Below are 19,737 nucleotides of genomic sequence, written 5' to 3' on the forward strand. Positions count from 1 at the left end.
AATCTGTTTATTGTCATGTGAAGTGGTGAACTCTTACGTTAGGAATAAGCCATTTTGGTTTCTTGTAAAGGGTTTGAATTTTTGTGGTGAGTAACAAGTCTGCTATTTATAAATCAAAAGGATAGGTGCTTTTTAAAAATAAGATTTTAATTAAAATGATTACATCACTTCAATTCCCCCTGCCAACAACCCCATCCATGTTTCTCCTTCCAATCCTTTCCATGTCTGCCTCCCCTAATTCCCTGTCCATCTGATAGTTATTGTTACATATATACATGCATTACAGATAGATTGGTAGATAGACAGCTGCACAAATACATAGGTAAACCTGCCAAGTCTACTGTTTTGTTCTCTCTCTCGCGCTCTCGCTCTCGCTCTCGCTCTCCTCTCTCTCCCCCTCGATTTAGGGCTGACCACTCTGTATTGGATATCCAGTCGTGGTTCTCAATCACACGTGCATGTCTTGTTGTATTTTGTACGTCTCTAGGTGCTGTCTAGAGCCTTCAGAAACCGATTTGTGGAGTTACACTTTGACGAGTTGCCCAGTTCTGAGTTGGAAACAATTTTGCACAAGCGATGTAGTTTACCACCTTCTTATTGCAGTAAATTGGTTAAAGTCATGTTGGAGCTTCAGGTATTTCATATCTTCATCTGACCTTAAATTTAGTGGGAATATATGTTACCATTGGTATCACAGTTTGATAGTTTTCTCAAGCAGAAGTATATCTGTCCACTTCATTTTAGAGGGTAAGGCTTTTATTTGTTTGGTGAGTTTGTTTTAATTGGGGGAGATCTTGTTTCTAAAATATATCTGGTAATACCCATTTTTGTGTGTTTTCCAGGGATGGGGAACTTTACCGTAGAGCTTGTGTGCAGACTCTTGTTACTGAGCTGTATATCCAGCTCCCGTTTTTCTAAGTCAGCACTTGTATCATTGTAAATCTTTATGATGTTTACTCTATATGATGATAGCTGTGTATTAATAACACACAACATACCTGTGTATATTTATAATTTTTAGCAAAGGCAAACTACTTATTTTTTTGACACTGTTTTCTTATGTTGCCTTATGTTAAGTCGTGTCTTTCTTGGCTTTTTTGTTTTATTTGTTTGGTTATTTTGTTTTTTGCTTATTTTATTTATAATAGAGATGTAGGCCGTTGAGCTGGTTCAGTGGATAGAATCACTTTTGCAAGCCTGACAACCACCTGAGTCAGGTCCCAGAACACAGTACAGTAACCAACTTTTGGAGATTGTTCTCCTATATTTGTGCCTGTGTGTACTTACAGACGACAAAATAAAATACGGAGATGATGTTGGTTTCATCCATGATATGACCCTTGAGTGGAGTGGTGGTCATGATGATCTTCCTTCATGGTTCTCCTTTGTTAACAGTTTATAAAGCTGCAGTTGGTTCCTCCCACCCCAAGGCTGGTGATAGGTTGAGGGCAAGGCACACAATAAATGAAGCAGTCTACCCACCCCTACGGTGTGCCATTGTTAAAAGTGTTCTTTATCAGAAATTAGTTAAATCGAGTTCTAAAATACTATCAATGATCCTGTTCACAGCCTCGTGTGGGTTTTCTGTTTGTGATACTTTACCCAGTGAGTCTTCCTGCTGTCTGCCTGAGTCTAGGCAACCTAGCAGTGGCTGTCGTCCTGAAGAGCTGTGACCCTCCCTCAGTAGCCTCCAGCTGCCAATGGTGCTTCAGCTTCATGTAGGCGGGGCTTCATGAGCTCCTCCTTCATCCATGTTTGAATTGCCGTGTTTCATCTTGTGCAGGTCTCATACAGGCAACTCAAGATGGGAGTGCAGCCATGTCGGATGGCAGCATTTCCCAGCGCCCTTCCCTATCATCCAGCTCTTGGAGTTTCTCCCTCTTTTACCATGTGTTTTCCAAGCCTTGCTGAAGTTGATATACAAGTCCCATTTTGGGTATTTATAGTTTTGTATAGTTAGCAGTTTTAGCTGTTATTATTAAGTCTTTACCTTGATGGCTGCTCACTGCTAAAAGACATTTCTCTGACCAAGGTTGAAAACAGCACTAATTTATAAAAGAATTAGAAAGCAGATAAGGGGGCTGGGGATTTAGCTCAGTGGTAGAGCGCTTACCTAGGAAGCGCAAGGCCCTGGGTTCGGTCCCCAGCTCCGAAAAAAAGAACCAAAAAAAAAAAAAAAAAAAAAAAGAAAGCAGATAAGGAGATTTCTATTTAGTGAGGCGTTAGTAGTCCCTCCCTAGCACCTACTTCAACATGTGTTCACCAGCCTTGGGTTTGCGTCTAGGCTTGCGTTCCCAGGCATGACTTCCCTCCTGTGGAGCAGGTTTGACATGTAGTCAGTACCCACAGTCCTGGCCTCGTGTCGTCAGTGAGTGCATTTCCATGGCAGCTCAGTGTTGTAGCATTCAGGGTCCCCCGCTGGGTAATCCATTAATGATTTCCCCTCAGCAGACTGTACGGGGTCCTGTTGTACTCTGACTAGTTAGTAGGGGATACTCCAGATCAATTCCAGAACAACCTCTGTGTCCTACAACTGAAGTATGCGGTGTCTCCAGTAGCAGGATTTCACCATCTGGTTACAGTGAACAGCCAGTGGCAGTAGCATGTGTTGTTTGGGGCAGGGCCTTCCCGAGCATCCTTCACCAACAACAACCCATAGGTAGTCATCCCATACCTGGCACAGGGTTTTTGGGGTTTTGTTTTGTTTTCGTTTCTAATAACCCGTGTTTTCTGAAGGGAGTATTGTTCCCCAATGCAGATAACCCTCTGTTCAAATTCCTTCTACTTTTTTAATTAAATGTTGTAATTTATAAGGCAGTGATTTCCATACATCTTTAATTTTGGTTGACCTACCCTCTACCCTTTGTTTTCCTCAAGCTTCCCCTCTCCTACTTTAACCCAGTACCCTCCTCCCCTTTCACATCATGTATGTTCTAGTATCTTGTTCCCCCTGTTTTCTTACTATTGAGATTATTCTCTTTTTCAGTATAGGAGATGGGATTTATTTATTTTCTGTAAGTGTACATTGCTTTGAACATTTTTTCCAGACAATTCTCAATGATTTGCATTTCTGAGGAGTTAAATCTGGTAAAATGAGTTTGTTAAGATTTTTTATAAGATATATCGTGTGCTTTCTATTCTGTACAGTAAGAAACAGTTATTTGTTTTTATACTTCACTAGTCCTACCGTAGACGTTCCTCGGTGTTTGCTGGAAAGCAGGGGTTTATTGCCCTTCGAGATCTGTTCCGATGGGCGGAAAGATACAGATTGGCTGAGCAGACTGAGAAGGACTATGATTGGCTACAACATTTAGCCAATGATGGTATGTTTCAACACCTAGAATTATGCCAGATCATTATTAAACCAAATGCTTTCTAAAATATGTGTGGTACATTTGTTTTCTTGCTTGTTCTAGAAGCTGCCTTTCTCCCTCACTTCTAACTGCTCTTGCGAACGGCTATCAGTCTGGAAGGCCTCTGCTTCCTTGTGGGCCTCTTGTTTTTGGCTGGCTCTTGCTTTTTCAGCTTTGGCTTTTCTGTAACTCATGATTCTCTTACCAACTGTGAGTGCTGGTATTATAGACTTGACCACTGTGCCCAGCTTCACAGGCCCCTTCTGGGAATTGTACAGGAGGTTGGTACTTTGTTCAGTGTGGTGACCAAAGATAGTCCAAACACTGGTTTATGCGTGTGGTTAAATGCATGGAAAGAAATTAAATGCTGTTTGCCATGAGTCATTTTGAAAATGAAAAAAAAATCATGAAAGCATTTTGTACTCTTCTGGTTTGAGAAGTACCAACAAGTCACATGGCCCCTTTAAAATAAGTAGCATAAATAAAATTGGCCTGTGACTTGTTTTTCCTCTCTAGCACTAAGGTGAAGGTTTGCTTGGGCATGAGTGATTGGCCCTGTCATTACAGAGTGAAGGGATAGGATCCCAACTCTGGGAGGATGGTTCGTTCGTAGTAGCTCTTGCCACTTGCCACTTGTCTCCACGAACCCTAATGGAAAAATGATGAAGTTGGAAAGGCGTCTGTTCTGTAGAGCTGTGATCAGAAGACAAGGCTGGGGCTGGGTGGGACATGAGACAAAAGTCCACAGTCCAATGTCTTCAGTCTTGTTCTGGGAGCTTATGAGCTTTTGGAGGACAAGAAGTGAGTATAGTTAAGCAATGTTAGTCTGTAGACTGGTTGATCCTTTTCTTAGGATTGAACATACAGTGTGCCCTGTCAGCTACTGTAATTGATAGGATATTTACCCATCAGATCTGCTGTTTTAGAATATAAAGTATTGCAGGAGAGCATGAGTCTCAGCAAGGACAAGCCAGGGTGGACAGGATGGTGACAGGCCTTCAAGTTTAGCACACAGTAGCTGGACACGTCTGAAGCCATATTGGTTGAGGTTACAATGGACAATCTGGTGATTATGATGCCCTTTTGGACCTCATTAATACCAAAGTTCTGTAATCCTAGCACTTAGCCTGAGGCAGGAGGATTAGAAGTTTGAAGCTATGTTGGGTGGCATAATGATACTCTGTTGGAGGTGATAACACTTTTTTCTATTAAAGTAACATAAGATGAAGCATTTTTATCTGTGTATGCACCCATGTAAGTCCCTACTCTCACTGAGATTTAGAGTAGTCTCAAATTTTAGGTGTAGTTCATAAGGACTGACTGTTATGTAGCCCAGGCTAACCTTAAACTCATACATCTGCCTTGCCTTTCAAAAGATTGTAGACTTGTGCCATCTGTAAAGCCGGGTTTCTTATTTTCTCTTGTAACCATTTCTTCTGACTTGTCCATGAGCTTTACCTACATGGGATCCTATAGCATATACACTTTGGGTTTTGTCTTTTTCCTTTAGTCATGTTACTGTGTAGAAGGACCAAATCCTCTATTTTCTTTCCTTAAAATGAAATAGTGTCTCATCAGATGGCGATGGCACAGTTGAGGCGCTCCCTTACTCATAGTCCTTTATATCATTTGTCTGGGCCATTAGAAAGTGAGATAACCATGGTTAGGGCATGGGCTCTAGCACGTGGTTGGTAAAATAGGCTCTTCTGTTCTTTCCCAAGGTTCCTTAGATTCCTGATCCAGTGGCAGCAGGGTAACAGTTACTCTTACTTCTTATCTCAGCGTTCGTCACTACCAGATGCTTAATTGTCCCTTTATTTCAACCTTCAGGCTTCATGCTTCTGGCCGGCAGAGTCAGGAAACAGGAGGAAGCTGATGTGATTCAAGAAGTCCTAGAAAAACATTTCAAGAAAAAATTGTGTCCTCAGTCTCTTTTTTCCAAAGAAAATGTTCTAAAGTTACTGAGTGAGTAACTTTACTCGTAGTAAAATGAATCATGTTGTGCTCATTAGAGCCTACAGTTTTATTCTGTTTTGGTAGGTAAATCATCTACCCAGACAAGTGTGTTGGAATCTAAGTTTAGCCATGTAGTGTGGACTGAAGGCATGCGGAGACTGGCAGTGCTGGTGGGCAGGGCGCTGGAATTTGGTGAACCTGTGCTGCTGGTTGGAGACACTGGGTAAAGCTTGTTGAAGTCTCAGTTTACTGTCAGTGGGATTGGGTTACATCTACAGGGCTGGGTGAAGCACCTAGAGGAGTTTCTCTTCTCTTCCTTTCTCTTGTCTTTTTTTCCCTCCCTCCCTCTCTCTTCCTTCCCTTTTCTTTCAAAGCAAGATCTGTTATTTCTTTACCTTTATTCTAAATTCATTTAGTTTTTTTAAAGTTATTCAGTAGGTGTGGAGAGAAATTGCTAGTGTTTCCTGGAGATTTTATAACAGATTATTTCTTCCTCTCCCTTTCTCCCTTGATTGCTGTTAGAATTAAAAGAATGAAATGTGTGTAGTTGATGGCCTTTAGTACAAAGGATTTGAGTGGTACTTCTGTTTTATAGAGGAACACATAAACCTGAGTTGGATTAGGCTTGTAGTGAGGTCTCAGTGCAGCTCACCTCTTGCTGATGCAATGTCTGTGACTATTTGGAATACATGCTACCCCTTAATCTGGTGCATATTTCTAATAGGTGTGGGAAAACTACAGTCTGCCAACTGTTTTCAGCCTTATCAAATCAGAAACTATACTCAGTCAACTGCCATTTAAACATGGAGACATCAGACTTCCTGGGTGGCTTAAGACCAGTGAGACAGAAGCCAAATGACAAGGTTTGTTTAGTAGCGAGTATTTATATGTTTACCTAAAGAAATGTGGTTCTCTAGTTCAGTTTTATGTGTGTTTGCACACGTGACTGGCCTACAGTTATCTGCAGATTTTTGTCCCTTTCTTAGACCCTTGCTTCTTGAGGAATATGTGTTTCCCCTCAGACATCTAGTTCTGTGTGTACTTAATTCCCCCTGCTGCTTTTCTAAATCATAGGAAGAACCGGACACAAGACTCTTTGAGTGGCATGATGGACCGCTGGTTCTGGCCATGAAGGAGGACAGCTTTTTCCTCTTAGATGAGATCTCATTGGCTGATGACTCTGTCCTAGAAAGACTGAACAGGTGACGTAAATGGGGCTTGTCTTTACTGATAAATCTGTTGGCCTGGTTATGGCCTCATGTGTTTATTGATACTCCATGTTTGGTGCATAGGAAATGAGAGAATGTCCCAAGAGTGGCAGCGCTTTTGGCTTTAGGGCTCAGGTGGTTGTTTTGTTTACTGTTTTACTTTTTTCACTTTTTCAATAATCAGAAACAATTGATGTAGAATAATAAACCTGAAAACAAATTATACACATATACTTTATTACTTAATATTTTAAATGAAGCTAGAATTAGAATTCTAAATTTGATAACTGAGGCATTTCCACAACCTCAGACCAATATTAGTGATACCCATTTTTCTCTTACTGAGGGATTGTGTATTTAAAATGTGCCTTGTTTATAACTTGAGTCTTTAGTGGGCTTCCTGAGATTTTTCAGTCTCTGAAGACCTGTTTGCATTAGCATCATGTAGTATGATCATTCCTGTAAAGTTTATTCTGGAACGTACCCACTACTCCAAGCAACCACTACTTAGCATTTGGTCTATAGCTTTGTCTTTTCTGAGTCTTCCCTGTGAATGCTTTGTTCTCTTGCTGTCTGTGTTAGTGACTGACTATGTTCTTGCCTGTGAACATGGTTGTGTAGGAAGCCTGAGGTCAGCGTTTGGTGTCTTCCCTAGTTGCTTTTCACTTCATTCTTTTAGACAGCCTGTCTTTGAGCTTGGAGCTCATCAGTTTGACTGTTCTTTGCCAGCACATCCAAGAGTCCAAACTCAGTTCCTCATGTTTGCGCAGTAAGCCCTGTATTGACTGAGCTATCCCCCTGCCCTGTTGAAGCAAAAACTGGTTGTCTGGACGTTACTGGCATTGGTCTGGCACCAGTCTTCGTGCCTGAGTTCCCTGAGTGCTGGGATTCCCAGTGTGAGCCACCATACCCATGCAGCGGTGATAGCAGTGTGTGTCATCTGTGTGCAGCACTGGGCTATGGCACTTTGTTCACCACTTCACTGTTTGCTAGTGTTCTGTTCTTTCTATTTTGGGGTTATTATAAATGGTGTAACAGTGACCTACTGTATTGAAACACCCACTGCCATGATACTGCTTTACTAGGGCAATGTAAAAAAAAAAAAAAAAGAAGTGATTTATAAGAATGTTGACATCCACAAAATATAGTACATATATGCCTTTCTAATTTTCCCCCATATATTCTTTTAGTGTCCTTGAGGTGGAAAAATGTCTGGTACTGGCTGAGAAGGGCAGCCCAGAAAGTAAGGACACTGAAGTAGAGCTCCTGACTGCTGGGAAACACTTCCGGATCTTAGCAACCATGAACCCTGGGGGAGACTTTGGAAAAAAAGAGGTAAAATTGCTCAGACATGGACATCTATATATGCAGTATGCTGTAGTACATTTGAATTGTACTGTGGTTAATAACTCAGTGATAGATTATAAACTCATCAAGCCTATCTATAATTACAGTCATTATTACTGGAAAAGCATAGACATTTCTATATTTGGCATTTCATTCTTTACCCGAGATGTCTGATTTCTGATTTGTTCCTGTGAGTTGCCCCCATTCTGTCTGACACTAAGCTTTATTGAGACTCTCAATCTCCCATGTGTGTTTGTATTTGAGACAAAGTCTCTGCGTAACCATACCTCCTAGGGATGCCACTGTGTGCTAACATGCCCAGTTAGAATTTTACTTTCTTAAATGCTAGAGTGGTCTTATTAGTGATTTCAAGGTGTCAAGTAGATGTCACAGCAATTTTAGCCATGGTGGTGCGTGCCTGGAATCCCAGCTTGGGAAGACAGAAGCAGAAGTTCTACAACAGTCTTGATGTTCACATGGCCACATAGTTTTGTAGCTAGAACATGTTTATTCTCTTAGGAGTTATGTGAAGTAAAGTTCCTTTGCTTCAAGAGGTTGGGCTTATAATCAGGTATGAACCAGTAATCCTGTGGTTTAGAAAACCTGAGGGAGCCATTTGATGAGCAGGGTAGCATTGGGTGCCTGGTCAGGTGTGATAGGAAGAAAGAGGAATTGCTGTTAAAGAAGCAGTTGCAACTCTTTACTAACTTGTTGGATGCCCAAAACATGAATATGGTATTTTCTCAGTAGCATAAGAGAACGAAATCTCACTGTACTTAATAGAGATCTCTTTTCAGGGTTGTTTACATTCACTCATACACATAATGAAGACATATACACATGGTTGTACATACCACAAATAAACACTTAAAATGGAAACGTTTTATAGCTGAACGAACTTAGAACAGTCTTTCAAGTGCAGTGTGCTCAATTAAGAACCCTAAGACCGGGGATTGGGGTTTTAGCTCAGTGGCACAGCGCTTGCCTAGCAAGCGCAAGGCCCTGGGTTTGGTCCCCAGCTCAAAAAAAAAAAGAACCCTAAGACCGGCTTGGTTACCACTGCCTGGGTAGACCAGCATCACTCCATACTGCAGGACGTATATAATATTGTATATGTTGAGCTCAGGTTCTTAAACTGGAACTTGTTACCACATAAAGAATTGTGTCAATGAATGTGGAGATCATCAAAAGATTTCTGAATATGTAAAGACCAAAAATCAATTCAAAATCAATACATTATGATATTCCTGACAACTCTTACCATCTTGCCACCTGCCACTTTGCTGAAGTCTTTGTTCTGAACACAGGACTTAGGTGTTTTGTCCTGCGAGTACCACCCACTCCTTCACATGTGAGTGACAGTCAGCACGGCCTGAAACACCCCTGCTCATACTTAAGACCATTGTGTGCTGTGAACTGCCTGGTCATGCTTTGCTGCATGTGTACATTGTGGTAATCTTGCAAAAACAACTGGCTTAATTACAGAAAGTGAGGCATTATAATAGTTTATAACAACCCCATCCACATGCACAAAACAACAGCACATTGTGTTAACTTGCCTGCCAGGTTAGCTTGCACGTTACATAATATAAATGGTTATCTTTTACATAAGGGGCCCCTGCCTTCTGTCTAATAAAGGAGGTAAGCTCCTAAAAGAGCAGGTACTAAAGGAGTTGATCATCCTCAGAGGCAGTGTGTGTGTGAGGGTTGAGCTGCTCCTGGGGTAGAGATTGTTCCTGCTCCCTGAGTAGTGTGCCAGGTAAACAGTAGTAACCAAGAAGTTGATGGAAGTCATGATGCCTCTATAGCACTATAGACGTACACCCTCCGTGGTTCTGATGCCTTAGGACAACAGGATGTACATAGTACAGAAGCTGTAGGACTGCAGGAGCAACAAGTTTTTGTTGTGTGTGAGGTGAGATGCACATCAGCTTTGAGCCATGTAAATGATCTGTTCCTCATTTTACTCAAGACAGCACTTCTAGGGGAAGATGGTTTGTGTAACTGCATAGAAAGTAAAGGGGAGAATCTGTGCTTAAGGGGTAGAAGTCACATTTGACCAGCCCTGGAATCCTGTCTGACGTCCTGACGCTCTACACAACATCAGTAAACATGTCTGAGGATCCTTGCCTTCAGTAAACTGTATCTGCTAGCACAGGAAATAAGCAAGACATCTAGTGTTCGCTGAAGTCACTGGGAACATTCCTTTCAGTTTTTAATTCACATTAACCATTGTGTTCCTTACAGCTGTCTCCTGCCCTACGAAACCGATTTACAGAAATATGGTGCCCTCAAAGCACAAAGCGTGAGGACTTAGTTCAAATAATAAATCATAATCTTCGTCCAGGATTGTCTCTAGCCAGAGCGGGTCATAAAGGTAAGTCTGGGTAGTACTGGTTGGAAGGGCTGTTGTTTGGGGAGTAGTAAGTCTGTTATGGAAAAGTAATTGTATGTATAGTTGGTATGTAGTAAAAATAAAAGAAATAGGAGTAAAAAAGTATCTTTTCACATTTTTCTCTTTATTTTTTATGGGTTTTTTTTTTTGAATGTTTGCATATTTTACATGTGTTTGGAGACAGACTGAAGTCAGGAACTGTCTTTTGTTCTACCTTACTCATTGATGCAGGGTGTTTTAGTTAACTCATAACACACAGCATGGTTATTGCTAGCCAGTTTACTTTGGAGACTACTGTGTCTTCTGAGACTAGGGTCATAGGCAGGACAGCATGCCCACCGAGCACTTCCATGGTGCCAGGGATCTAAACATCGGTCCTTAGTGCTGGGTGACAAGCACTTAAATATTTGAGCCAAATCTCTAACCCTTTTAATTTACAACCTTGACAGATTCGTGTTTTATAAATGAATCTTTTATTCTGTTCTGTTTTCAAATTTCTGTCTTGCTATAAAAACCTTTAAACATAAGGAAATCAGAATAATATTTAAAAACTCCTTTTTTAAAGATTTATCTATCTATCTATTTATTTAATGGATATAAGTACACTGTAGGTCTCTTCAAACACACCAGAAGAGAGCATCAGGTCCCATTACAGATGGTTGTGAGCCACGATGTGATTGCTGGGGATTGAACTCTGCAATAGCAGTCAGTGCTCTTAACCACTGAGCCATCTCTCCAGCCCTTGTTTGGTTTTTCAAGACAACCCTGGCTATCATGGAACTCACTGTGTAGATCAAGCTGGCCTTGAACTCAGTAAGTTCGAACTCAATTAAGTTGCCAATTCTTAAAACATCAAGTCTGGGGCTGGAGAGATGGCTCAGCGGTTAAGAGCACCCGACTGCTCTTCCAGAGGTCATGAGTTCAATTCCCAGCAACCACATGGTGGCTCACAACCATCTGTAAAGAGATCCGATGCCCTCTTCTGGTGTGTCTGAAGACAGCTACAGTGTACTTATATATAATAAATAAATAAATCTTTTAAAAAAAAAAAAAAACATCAAGTCTGACCATTTTTTAAAACTTTGTATTGCTTTAATAATATAGGTTTTAATTTTGGACATCAAGTGGACTAAATTGGGACTCTTAAATTTTGTTATACATACATACATACATACATACATACATACATACATACATGCATGCAGCACTTTACAGACCTTTTCCTTTTAATAGAGAAAGCAAGAATATGTGCTTCTTTGGGATTGTCATCTATGGACATGCTTTGCTTTTAAAACAGACCCTAGGAACTGGACAGGGTGTAAGATTCACCTCCATATCACCTGCTCTCACCCTGCTGTTTCAGGAGAAACTGGCAGTTGTAGTCACCCAACAGCAGCATGCTTTCTTAAAGACTAAAGCCATGGAGCGTAGAGAGAGTAAGACAGATACACACAATTCCATCTGGCAACGATGATAACAATGTAAAATCCTTGGCTAGGTAGCCCAGGCTAGCTTCACACTCATGATCCTTCTGCCTCGGTCTTTGAAACACTAGAATAAGATGATGTTTCACTATTCTTGGCTTATTCTTCATTTTCAAATGTTTACTATTCATTGCAGAAGCTTCCTAGAGAGCTTTCTACATTTTATTCATTATGCTGTGGCTCTTTGTGAACTGCTTAAGGATGTTGTTTGTCTTCAGTTATTTTATGATTAAAAAGTTTGAATCTGAGACAATTTTGTGTGAAGCCTCACTCCATTTGTTAAATGGGTTAATAGCTAGATTAGAAATTCAGAGATAAATGAAAGAGCTGAACTAATGCCACCAGGGTAGGAGTATCCATTACAGTAGAAAGAGTGCTGACATATGTTCTTAGGTCATGGTGAACTTTACAAATTGGAAATACATGTAACCTCCTGCCATAGTTTGCTCTTTATTGCTACGGTAAACACTAGAAGAAACTTGAGAAAGACAGACCGTATTTGGTTCATCCCTCTACATCACAGTATATCATGTAGATAACCAGGCAGGAAATCAAGGAAGGAGCTCTGAAGAGGGAACTGACCGAGAGGGTATAGGAGAATAGAAAGGAACACTGCTTACTGGTTTGTTCCTTGTGGCGTATTCCCGCCTATGATCTTACACACTCGACAGATGGCACTGCCCATAGTAGGCTGGTGTTTGCCCGCCCACATAAATCAAGAAAATGATTTGGTAGACTTACCCACAGACCAACCTGATGGAGGCAGTTGAGACTCCTTTTTTTAAACTGACTCCAACTTGAGTTGAGTTGAGGGTGGGTAGAGGGGGCACCAACCAGCACATCTATCAAACTTTGGAGCTAGCAACAGTACAGAGAAGCCGATCAGTTGTTTTCTCAAGCAATTCCTTGTTTTCTTGAGTCAAGAATGCTTATTTACAATAAAAAGTCAATGCAGAAGTCGTTTGTGTTTTCCTAATGTTACTGTGGAATAACTTCATAGTAACTTGTTTTGGGGGCGGGTGGCTTGTCATTTAGGTCCGTCCTCCTGCACTCAGCACATAGTGTAGACTGTCTTGACCCTTAGGCTTGTCCTGCCGCAGCCCCTCAGTGCTAGAGTTACGTGTACATGCTGTTCCAGATGCTTTCTTCCTGGGTTTTTTCAGGGCAGCTTCTTAGTTGTGGCTTTATTTTTTGTTGTAGTTTAATGGATGAGTGCTCCTCCTGACCTCGTGGTAATGTAGTAAGAACTACTGACTTTGGAAACAGAGCTTTAGTGCACATACACAAGATTTTTTTATATAAGCTGAGATGGATGCACAGAGACCTTGCCTCCTTACTGTTCTGGGATGTTTTGTAGAAAACAAATTATTTTTGCTTCATTTTAAGGAGCTGACATAGCTGAGGTGATGCTGGATTTCATTACTTGGCTGACCCACCAGGAGTTTGGACGAAAGTGTGTGGTCAGTATCAGAGATATTCTGTCCTGGGTTAACTTCATGAACACAATGGCGGAGGAAGCTGCTGTGAAAAGGCTAGAGACCATCTCTACTGTGACGTCTTTTGTCCATGCTGCATGCCTGGTGTACATAGATGGCATAGGTTCTGGTATGTTTTCTCTTGGGGACAGTAGGCTTGACAGGTAGAGGAAAGTTGTGAAAGGAAGCAAAACCAGAACCAGATCATATATTTTCAGAATCATTTTAATTGTATACTTCTAACACTCCTCATGCTTTTGAAAAAAAGCCAGTGAGAAAGGAATTTGTCACCAGATTGATACTGTGAGTTTGATCCCTGAAACCCACATTGTAGGAGAAGAGAACTGTCTCCCACAAGTTGTCCTCTGGCCTTCATACACGGGTGGGGCACATGTGTACACCTTCCTGCCCCACAGTAAACACACTCACAATAACTAAATAAAGGAGCTGAATCTTCATTTGAGCTTGTGCTAGGTTGACAGCAGTTTATCCCTGAAGATGCTTTATTGGTGGTGGATAGATTTTCAAGACTGAGGTGTGCATTCTTCCCTTCTTCCTCAGGGTGTGCTACAGTGTAAGCTGCATTTAGCCTGTAGTTCTGCTGAGGCCTTTTCCTCAGCAAAGTGTTGAGCTCTTCCTAATTACAGTGGGTTTGATGATGCTAACTCCTTCATGACCCAATTCTCCTTTATAGGGGTAACTTCCTCTGGATTTGGTACAGCCCTCTTGGCTCGTGAAGAGTGTCTGAAATTCCTAATAAAGAAACTTTCCAAGGTAGTCCGACTGACAGAACGTCAGAAAGATGAGTTGAAGATTTATGATAGACTTAAACACAAAGAATTCACTAGCGTAGATGACCTTTGGGGAGTTCATCCATTCTTTATACCAAGAGGTAAGAGTAGTTTAAAATAAATTAATATTCCCCTCCTGTAGCTTATAGAAGTACTTCTGTTATGACTTAGTTTTGTGTGTGTCTCTCAGGATTATCTCTATCTAAACCCACTAAGGCTAGCAAGCCTATAAACAAGCCCTGCTGTTTTATAATGCATTTTAACTATAAATCCTATTCTGTTTTTTACAAAGACAGCTTTTGAACCCTAAGAGCCGGTCGTTGGTCTGTCTTCCTCTCAATGGCAGCCGCTATGGCCTGGCAGGTGGAAAAACTCTAAAAATGTCTGTTGATTGAATTGAGTAGATAAATTAGTGGTTAAATGAGGAATACAGTGTCGAAGACAATAGAGTTCACTTCTCCCACTCACTAAATTGCCTCTGCCAAATATTTATTAATTTGTGGTGCTAGGATTGAACCTAGGGCCTCTGGTCTGATTGTCCACCCCCTATGGCACTCTTGATTCTTATGCTGTTGCTCCCATGTCAGGGTCATCTGTTGTCTAGTGCTGTCTTCTCTGAGCAGTAACTATGGAGCACATGAAACATGGAGAAGCACAGTGACAGTCAGGGAAATACCCGCTCCTGAACACCGGTTCTACTAATGTGGTGTCAGCACATCAACCTAGTTTGTGGTGGTTTATACTAGGCACAATTGAGAAAAATTGGTTATGGGCTTCAAAATTCCTGTAAGGCATTTTATAAATTCAAAAGCAGCAGACTGATGGTGACTTACGTCTGACTTTGCTCTTCTTTACTTAAGGACCTGTCCTGAATGGGCACACTATTGCTGACTATGCACTCAGTGCAGGTACCACAGCTATGAATGCCCAGAGGCTCCTCAGAGCTGCTAAACTGAACAAACCCATTCTCCTGGAGGGTTCACCTGGTGTTGGCAAAACAAGTTTGGTGGCTGCGTTAGCAAAGGCCTCAGGAAATACCCTGGTTCGAATCAACTTGTCAGAACAGACGGTAAGCTTAGGTGTCTTAAAATGCACGTGAGATGCAGAAAGGGAAGATTGTCTGTAGCTGCTTACAGAGTTTGCTGACAGAAGTCAGGATTCTCAGCACCAAAAGCCTGTCATGGTGATATCAGAAGCATCCAGCTAAGTCCTGCACTCCTCAGAGGTGACACCTGCAATATTACTCTTTCATTTAGATGTCTTATTTCTAGTTTTCTTTTGACAAAGGACTACTCATTTTGGTGTGTCATGTGTCATTTAAATTTCTTCTTCTTTCTCAGAAACCTTAGAAGTAAAGTAAGGTTTTAAAAAAGTCTCATTAAATGTGGAACAGAAATGAGAAATTGATGGGGTCTGGGAGCACAGCCTAGGCATTGTTCTGCTTTGCTCATGTCTGTGCTGGAGCTTACCATTTCATCTCCAAGAAGAACTAATAATGTAATAATCTGAGCATCTGCCGAAGCAGGTTGCTATTAGGAGCATTCTTACCAGAATTGGGGGGGCTTAAGGGGGGCCATGCTTGTGCTCCTGCTAAAGAGTATCAGGAGTGGTTGGGACGTCTGGATTCAATTTCCACCACTCCAGGAAAACGGAGGGCAGGAGTACTGTGTGAGGTCTACACAGGCCTTTATCATTTCAGGGTTAGGAGTTTAGGTTCCAGTAGATTTGGTTGTCTGTGAGGTGTTTGTTTTGTTTTTTGGTAATGGTGTGGCCTTTGTTGCAGGATATAACTGATCTGTTTGGAGCGGACCTACCTGTTGAGGGTGGCAAAGGTGGAGAGTTTGCCTGGTGTGATGGCCCCTTGCTGGCAGCTTTGAAGGCAGGCCATTGGGTTGTGTTGGATGAGGTGAGCATCAGTGCTGAGACGGGATTACAGATCGGTGAGAAGGCAGTAGTAACACCAGGCATTTTAGTGGAGGAGCTCATGACAAGGACAGACAAGACTAATAAAAAGATCCTTTCATTTCGTTGCCAGTCAGAAATTACTTGTCAAGAGTATGAAGGGCACTTCATGTGGTATTCCCTAATCCACTGGCATTCCTCACCAGAATCTATTTCAGATTGAATTTTCACCAGAGAAAAACTATACCTTGGCTGGAGAGATGACTCATTGATTAAATACATTGGCTACTCTTCCATAGGTCTTGAGTTTAATTCCCAGCAACCACATGGTAGGTAGGTCACACCCGTCTATAATAGGATCTGATTAATTCAGAAAGTGTCTGGAAGGATCACACCAGTGAAAGTGCTAAACAGAAGAAATGATGTGGATGGCAGCTTTACTGACACAGACACCCTCCCTCCCTGGTGCTGGATGACAAGAGGGTTCTGTGAGAATCAATCAACCGAGCTGCCGCCTACCGCTCAGAGCAGATACCATGGGGTGATAGCTACCCCTGGTTCTAGTGGGGACCAAGTCAGAGTATCTCTTACACAGCAAAAGAGAAAGCTTAGCTTTATGCTAAAGGCCACAGTGACTGTATTTGAACTTGCATCAGGGGTTGCAGGTCATTCTGGGCTTGAATACCCACTTATAGCAACTTTCTATTTGGGGGCTTTAAAAAAACAAGAGAGGAGTTTTCCATGCTTGTAGAAATATGACGAGGTTCTGGTAGAATTAGCTCAGATGATTGCATTTTATTGACTTACAATCTTCCAGTTGATTTTTTTCAGTGTATCTGAAGAGCATCAATCTCTTAGCTCCATGAGCTCCATCTCAGCCTCAGAAGGCCTGGTTAGTTAGCTCTTCCCATTGTTTATGTCCTTGATCACAAAACTGTGGCTGACAGTTTGCTGTAGGATTTTCCAGTGTTGTTAGAGAGACCAGTGTAAGTTCATTATTCCCACGATGAATCGTGTGCAGAGGTTTTTAAAGCTTTTTAAGAATTTTAGTCTGTAGTTCTCCTTATCTTACTTAAAAACGTATACAAGGGGTTGGATGGATGGCTGTTGGTTATGAACACTCCTTGCTCCGTCAGAGCTCTGCGGTTCAGTTTCCAGTCTTTATATTAGTAGTCACAGCCATCTATAACTTCATTTCCAGGGTCTGAGAGCTTCTGACTTCAGCATTCACCAGGCACATAAGTGGCTGGCCCACACGCATGCACACACGGGAGAAACTGCTAATCCACATAAAATAGACAATTCTTTAAAAAAGCAAGCCATATACAGGCCCTAATTGATGAATATTTATAAAAATTTTATAGTATAATTTTAATTTATATATAAAAAATAAACCCTGAATCTCTTGCAATATATAAGAAATAAAATTTGAGTTTCTCTCCCTTCAAAAACACCTGTTTTACTTTGTTACCCATAATTATTTTCTTTTCTTTTCTTTTTTTTTTTTTTTTTTTGTTCTAGTTGTACAGTGAAACAATGAAATGATATTTGCGCTTTCTCTCCCAAATAGCTTAACTTGGCTTCTCAGTCCATACTGGAAGGACTCAATGCTTGTTTTGATCACCGAGGAGAAATCTATGTACCAGAGCTAGGCATGAGCTTTCAAGTTCAGCATGAGAAGACCAGGATTTTTGGTTGTCAAAATCCCTTTAGACAAGGAGGTGGGAGGAAGGGCTTGCCCAAGTCTTTCCTTAACAGATTCACTCAGGTGAGATCCGTGCTGCTCTAGAAACCCACGCCACTGTTAGCATGCCTACTGTCTGTGTATGTATGTAATTGATGACCTGCTGGATAGCCTCCTAAAAAGGAGACTGTCTTCCCTGTCTTTATCCTGTTTCTGCTGTGACCTGGAGATCTGGTGTATTATCATTTAGAAGACAGATTACTGCCCCTTTAAGGACTTCATTAATACACTTTGGCATAGAGGCTGGTCATTAAATTCAAGGGACAAAATTTCATTACAAGTTTTGTAGTGAAAGTAATGTATTTTAGTTTTTAGAGTGTGAAAGTAGAAAACTGGCTTAGTGACACACACCTTTAATCTCCACACTCAGGAAGCAAAGGCAGGTTGACCTCTTTGTCACTTTTGAGGCCAACATGGTCTACATAATGAGCTCCAGTACCCCCAGATCTACATAATGAGACCCTGTCTCAAAAAAAACCCAGCAACTGCTATCCACTATCCCTTCATCTATCATTAGTAAAATCAGAAATACGTTAAACCTTCATTCATTTTTGCAAAGGGATGTGTGTATACACCTTGTTTTAATTGGTATTTTTCATCTTGGCTAACTTGGAATTTTGAAGTGCCTACAGATGTTAGCTCTAATATCCCTATTCATTGATGATTAATAATTTTCTGAGTTTCATTTAATAATGTTTACTGTGCTAGCCAAGTGGCTCACCAGTTCAGAGCTGGTCACTCTTGGAGGGGACGCTGGTTTGATTCCCAGCACAGGTGTTCATGCTCACAGCCACCTGTAACTCCCATCCCAGAGGATCTGACACCTCCTCTGACCTCTGTAGGTATCAGGTACACACATGATATACATACATGCGTACATACATACATATGTACATACATACGTACATGAGGCAAAACACTAACACAAAATAGTACTTTAAAGAAGAATGTTTATTATTAAAATTGTCAAATACTGGAAAGTTTGATGAATTTGTAGTGATCGTGTTTTTACTATCCATCTGAATCTGAAGGTATTCAAGAGTACTTGTAGGAAATTGCTGAAAACAGTGGAGTTTAAAAGAGAAAATTGCACACGCCTCTTCAGCTTACTAGATATAGCCTGAAAGCCAAGCCCACTTTGTGTATTTGAAAATTCTATAATTCTTCATTGTAAGAAATTTCTAAAACTCAATTATTAGTGTTTAGTATTAAGTAGAAATAGCACATAGCATGGTACAGTAGTCATTTTCTAGAAAAGCATTGATACTGTGTAATGTTTGGATTTTATAGGTCTTTGTGGATCCCCTTACAGTAGTTGACATGGAGTTCATTGCCAGTACCTTGTTTCCAGCCATTGACAGAAATATTGTTAAGAAAATGGTGGCTTTCAATAACCATGTAAGTACCAATTTGTATTTTCCTGGCTCTTTTGAACCAGCATTTCCTCAGTGCAAGACTCTTCCAAATTAGCAGTCTGACAAAAGGAACTTACTGAATCAGTATGTCCATGTTGGGACGTTTGCTGCCCTTTGGTAGCTAGATCCTTTCTATATTGTAGGGTAGAGTAGTAATGCTCATGATGTCTTCTTGGCATTTGGAGGTCTAGGTTAAGAGGAACCATTTGAATCAAACCTATAATTTCCACTGTAGATCCATTTGAATCAAACCTATAATTTCCACTGTAGATCCCATATGTAATATAATGTTAGAACATAGTACATTTCCTGATAGGACATGCTTTTCACTAAGAATGTTTTATTTCTAGATTGATCATGAAGTGACTGTTGAGAAGAAATGGGGACAAAAAGGGGGGCCCTGGGAGTTCAACCTCCGAGACCTTTTCCGCTGGTGTCAGTTGATGCTGGTTGACCAATCTCCTGGCTGCTATGATCCTGGTCAGCATGTATTCCTAATTTATGGTGAAAGAATGAGAACCAGGGAGGACAAAGAGAAAGTGAGTCTCGTGCTTCTTCATTTATCTTTCTTTGTAAAAAAGCAATTCCCTCTTAATATATCAAGAATCATCTCACAAAAACACCAACACACTTGGAAATTCAGAAGTTGCTAGAACAAATGAAGCAT

The 19,737-nt window shown here is 41.0% G+C and overlaps 1 protein-coding gene across 3 annotated transcripts in view; it reads left to right on the plus strand.

The window, feature by feature from the left end:
• Positions 1-19,737, plus strand: part of Mdn1 (midasin AAA ATPase 1) — a 130,904-nt gene that overhangs the window by 40,850 nt on the left and 70,317 nt on the right. For all 3 annotated transcript variants that reach the window (XM_063287901.1, XM_039110965.2, NM_001427015.1), the window contains exons 26-40: positions 488-634; positions 3,182-3,323; positions 5,184-5,318; positions 5,394-5,532; positions 6,034-6,172; positions 6,384-6,511; positions 7,708-7,852; positions 10,112-10,241; positions 13,130-13,348; positions 13,913-14,110; positions 14,870-15,078; positions 15,793-15,915; positions 17,482-17,679; positions 18,946-19,053; positions 19,421-19,609. In XM_063287901.1, coding sequence (XP_063143971.1) covers positions 488-634; positions 3,182-3,323; positions 5,184-5,318; positions 5,394-5,532; positions 6,034-6,172; positions 6,384-6,511; positions 7,708-7,852; positions 10,112-10,241; positions 13,130-13,348; positions 13,913-14,110; positions 14,870-15,078; positions 15,793-15,915; positions 17,482-17,679; positions 18,946-19,053; positions 19,421-19,609 — 2,349 coding nt within the window. The remainder of the gene's footprint in view (positions 1-487; positions 635-3,181; positions 3,324-5,183; positions 5,319-5,393; positions 5,533-6,033; positions 6,173-6,383; positions 6,512-7,707; positions 7,853-10,111; positions 10,242-13,129; positions 13,349-13,912; positions 14,111-14,869; positions 15,079-15,792; positions 15,916-17,481; positions 17,680-18,945; positions 19,054-19,420; positions 19,610-19,737) is intronic.

This window comes from Rattus norvegicus, chromosome 5 (genome assembly GCF_036323735.1).
Source record: "Rattus norvegicus strain BN/NHsdMcwi chromosome 5, GRCr8, whole genome shotgun sequence".
NCBI lineage: Eukaryota > Metazoa > Chordata > Mammalia > Rodentia > Muridae > Rattus > Rattus norvegicus.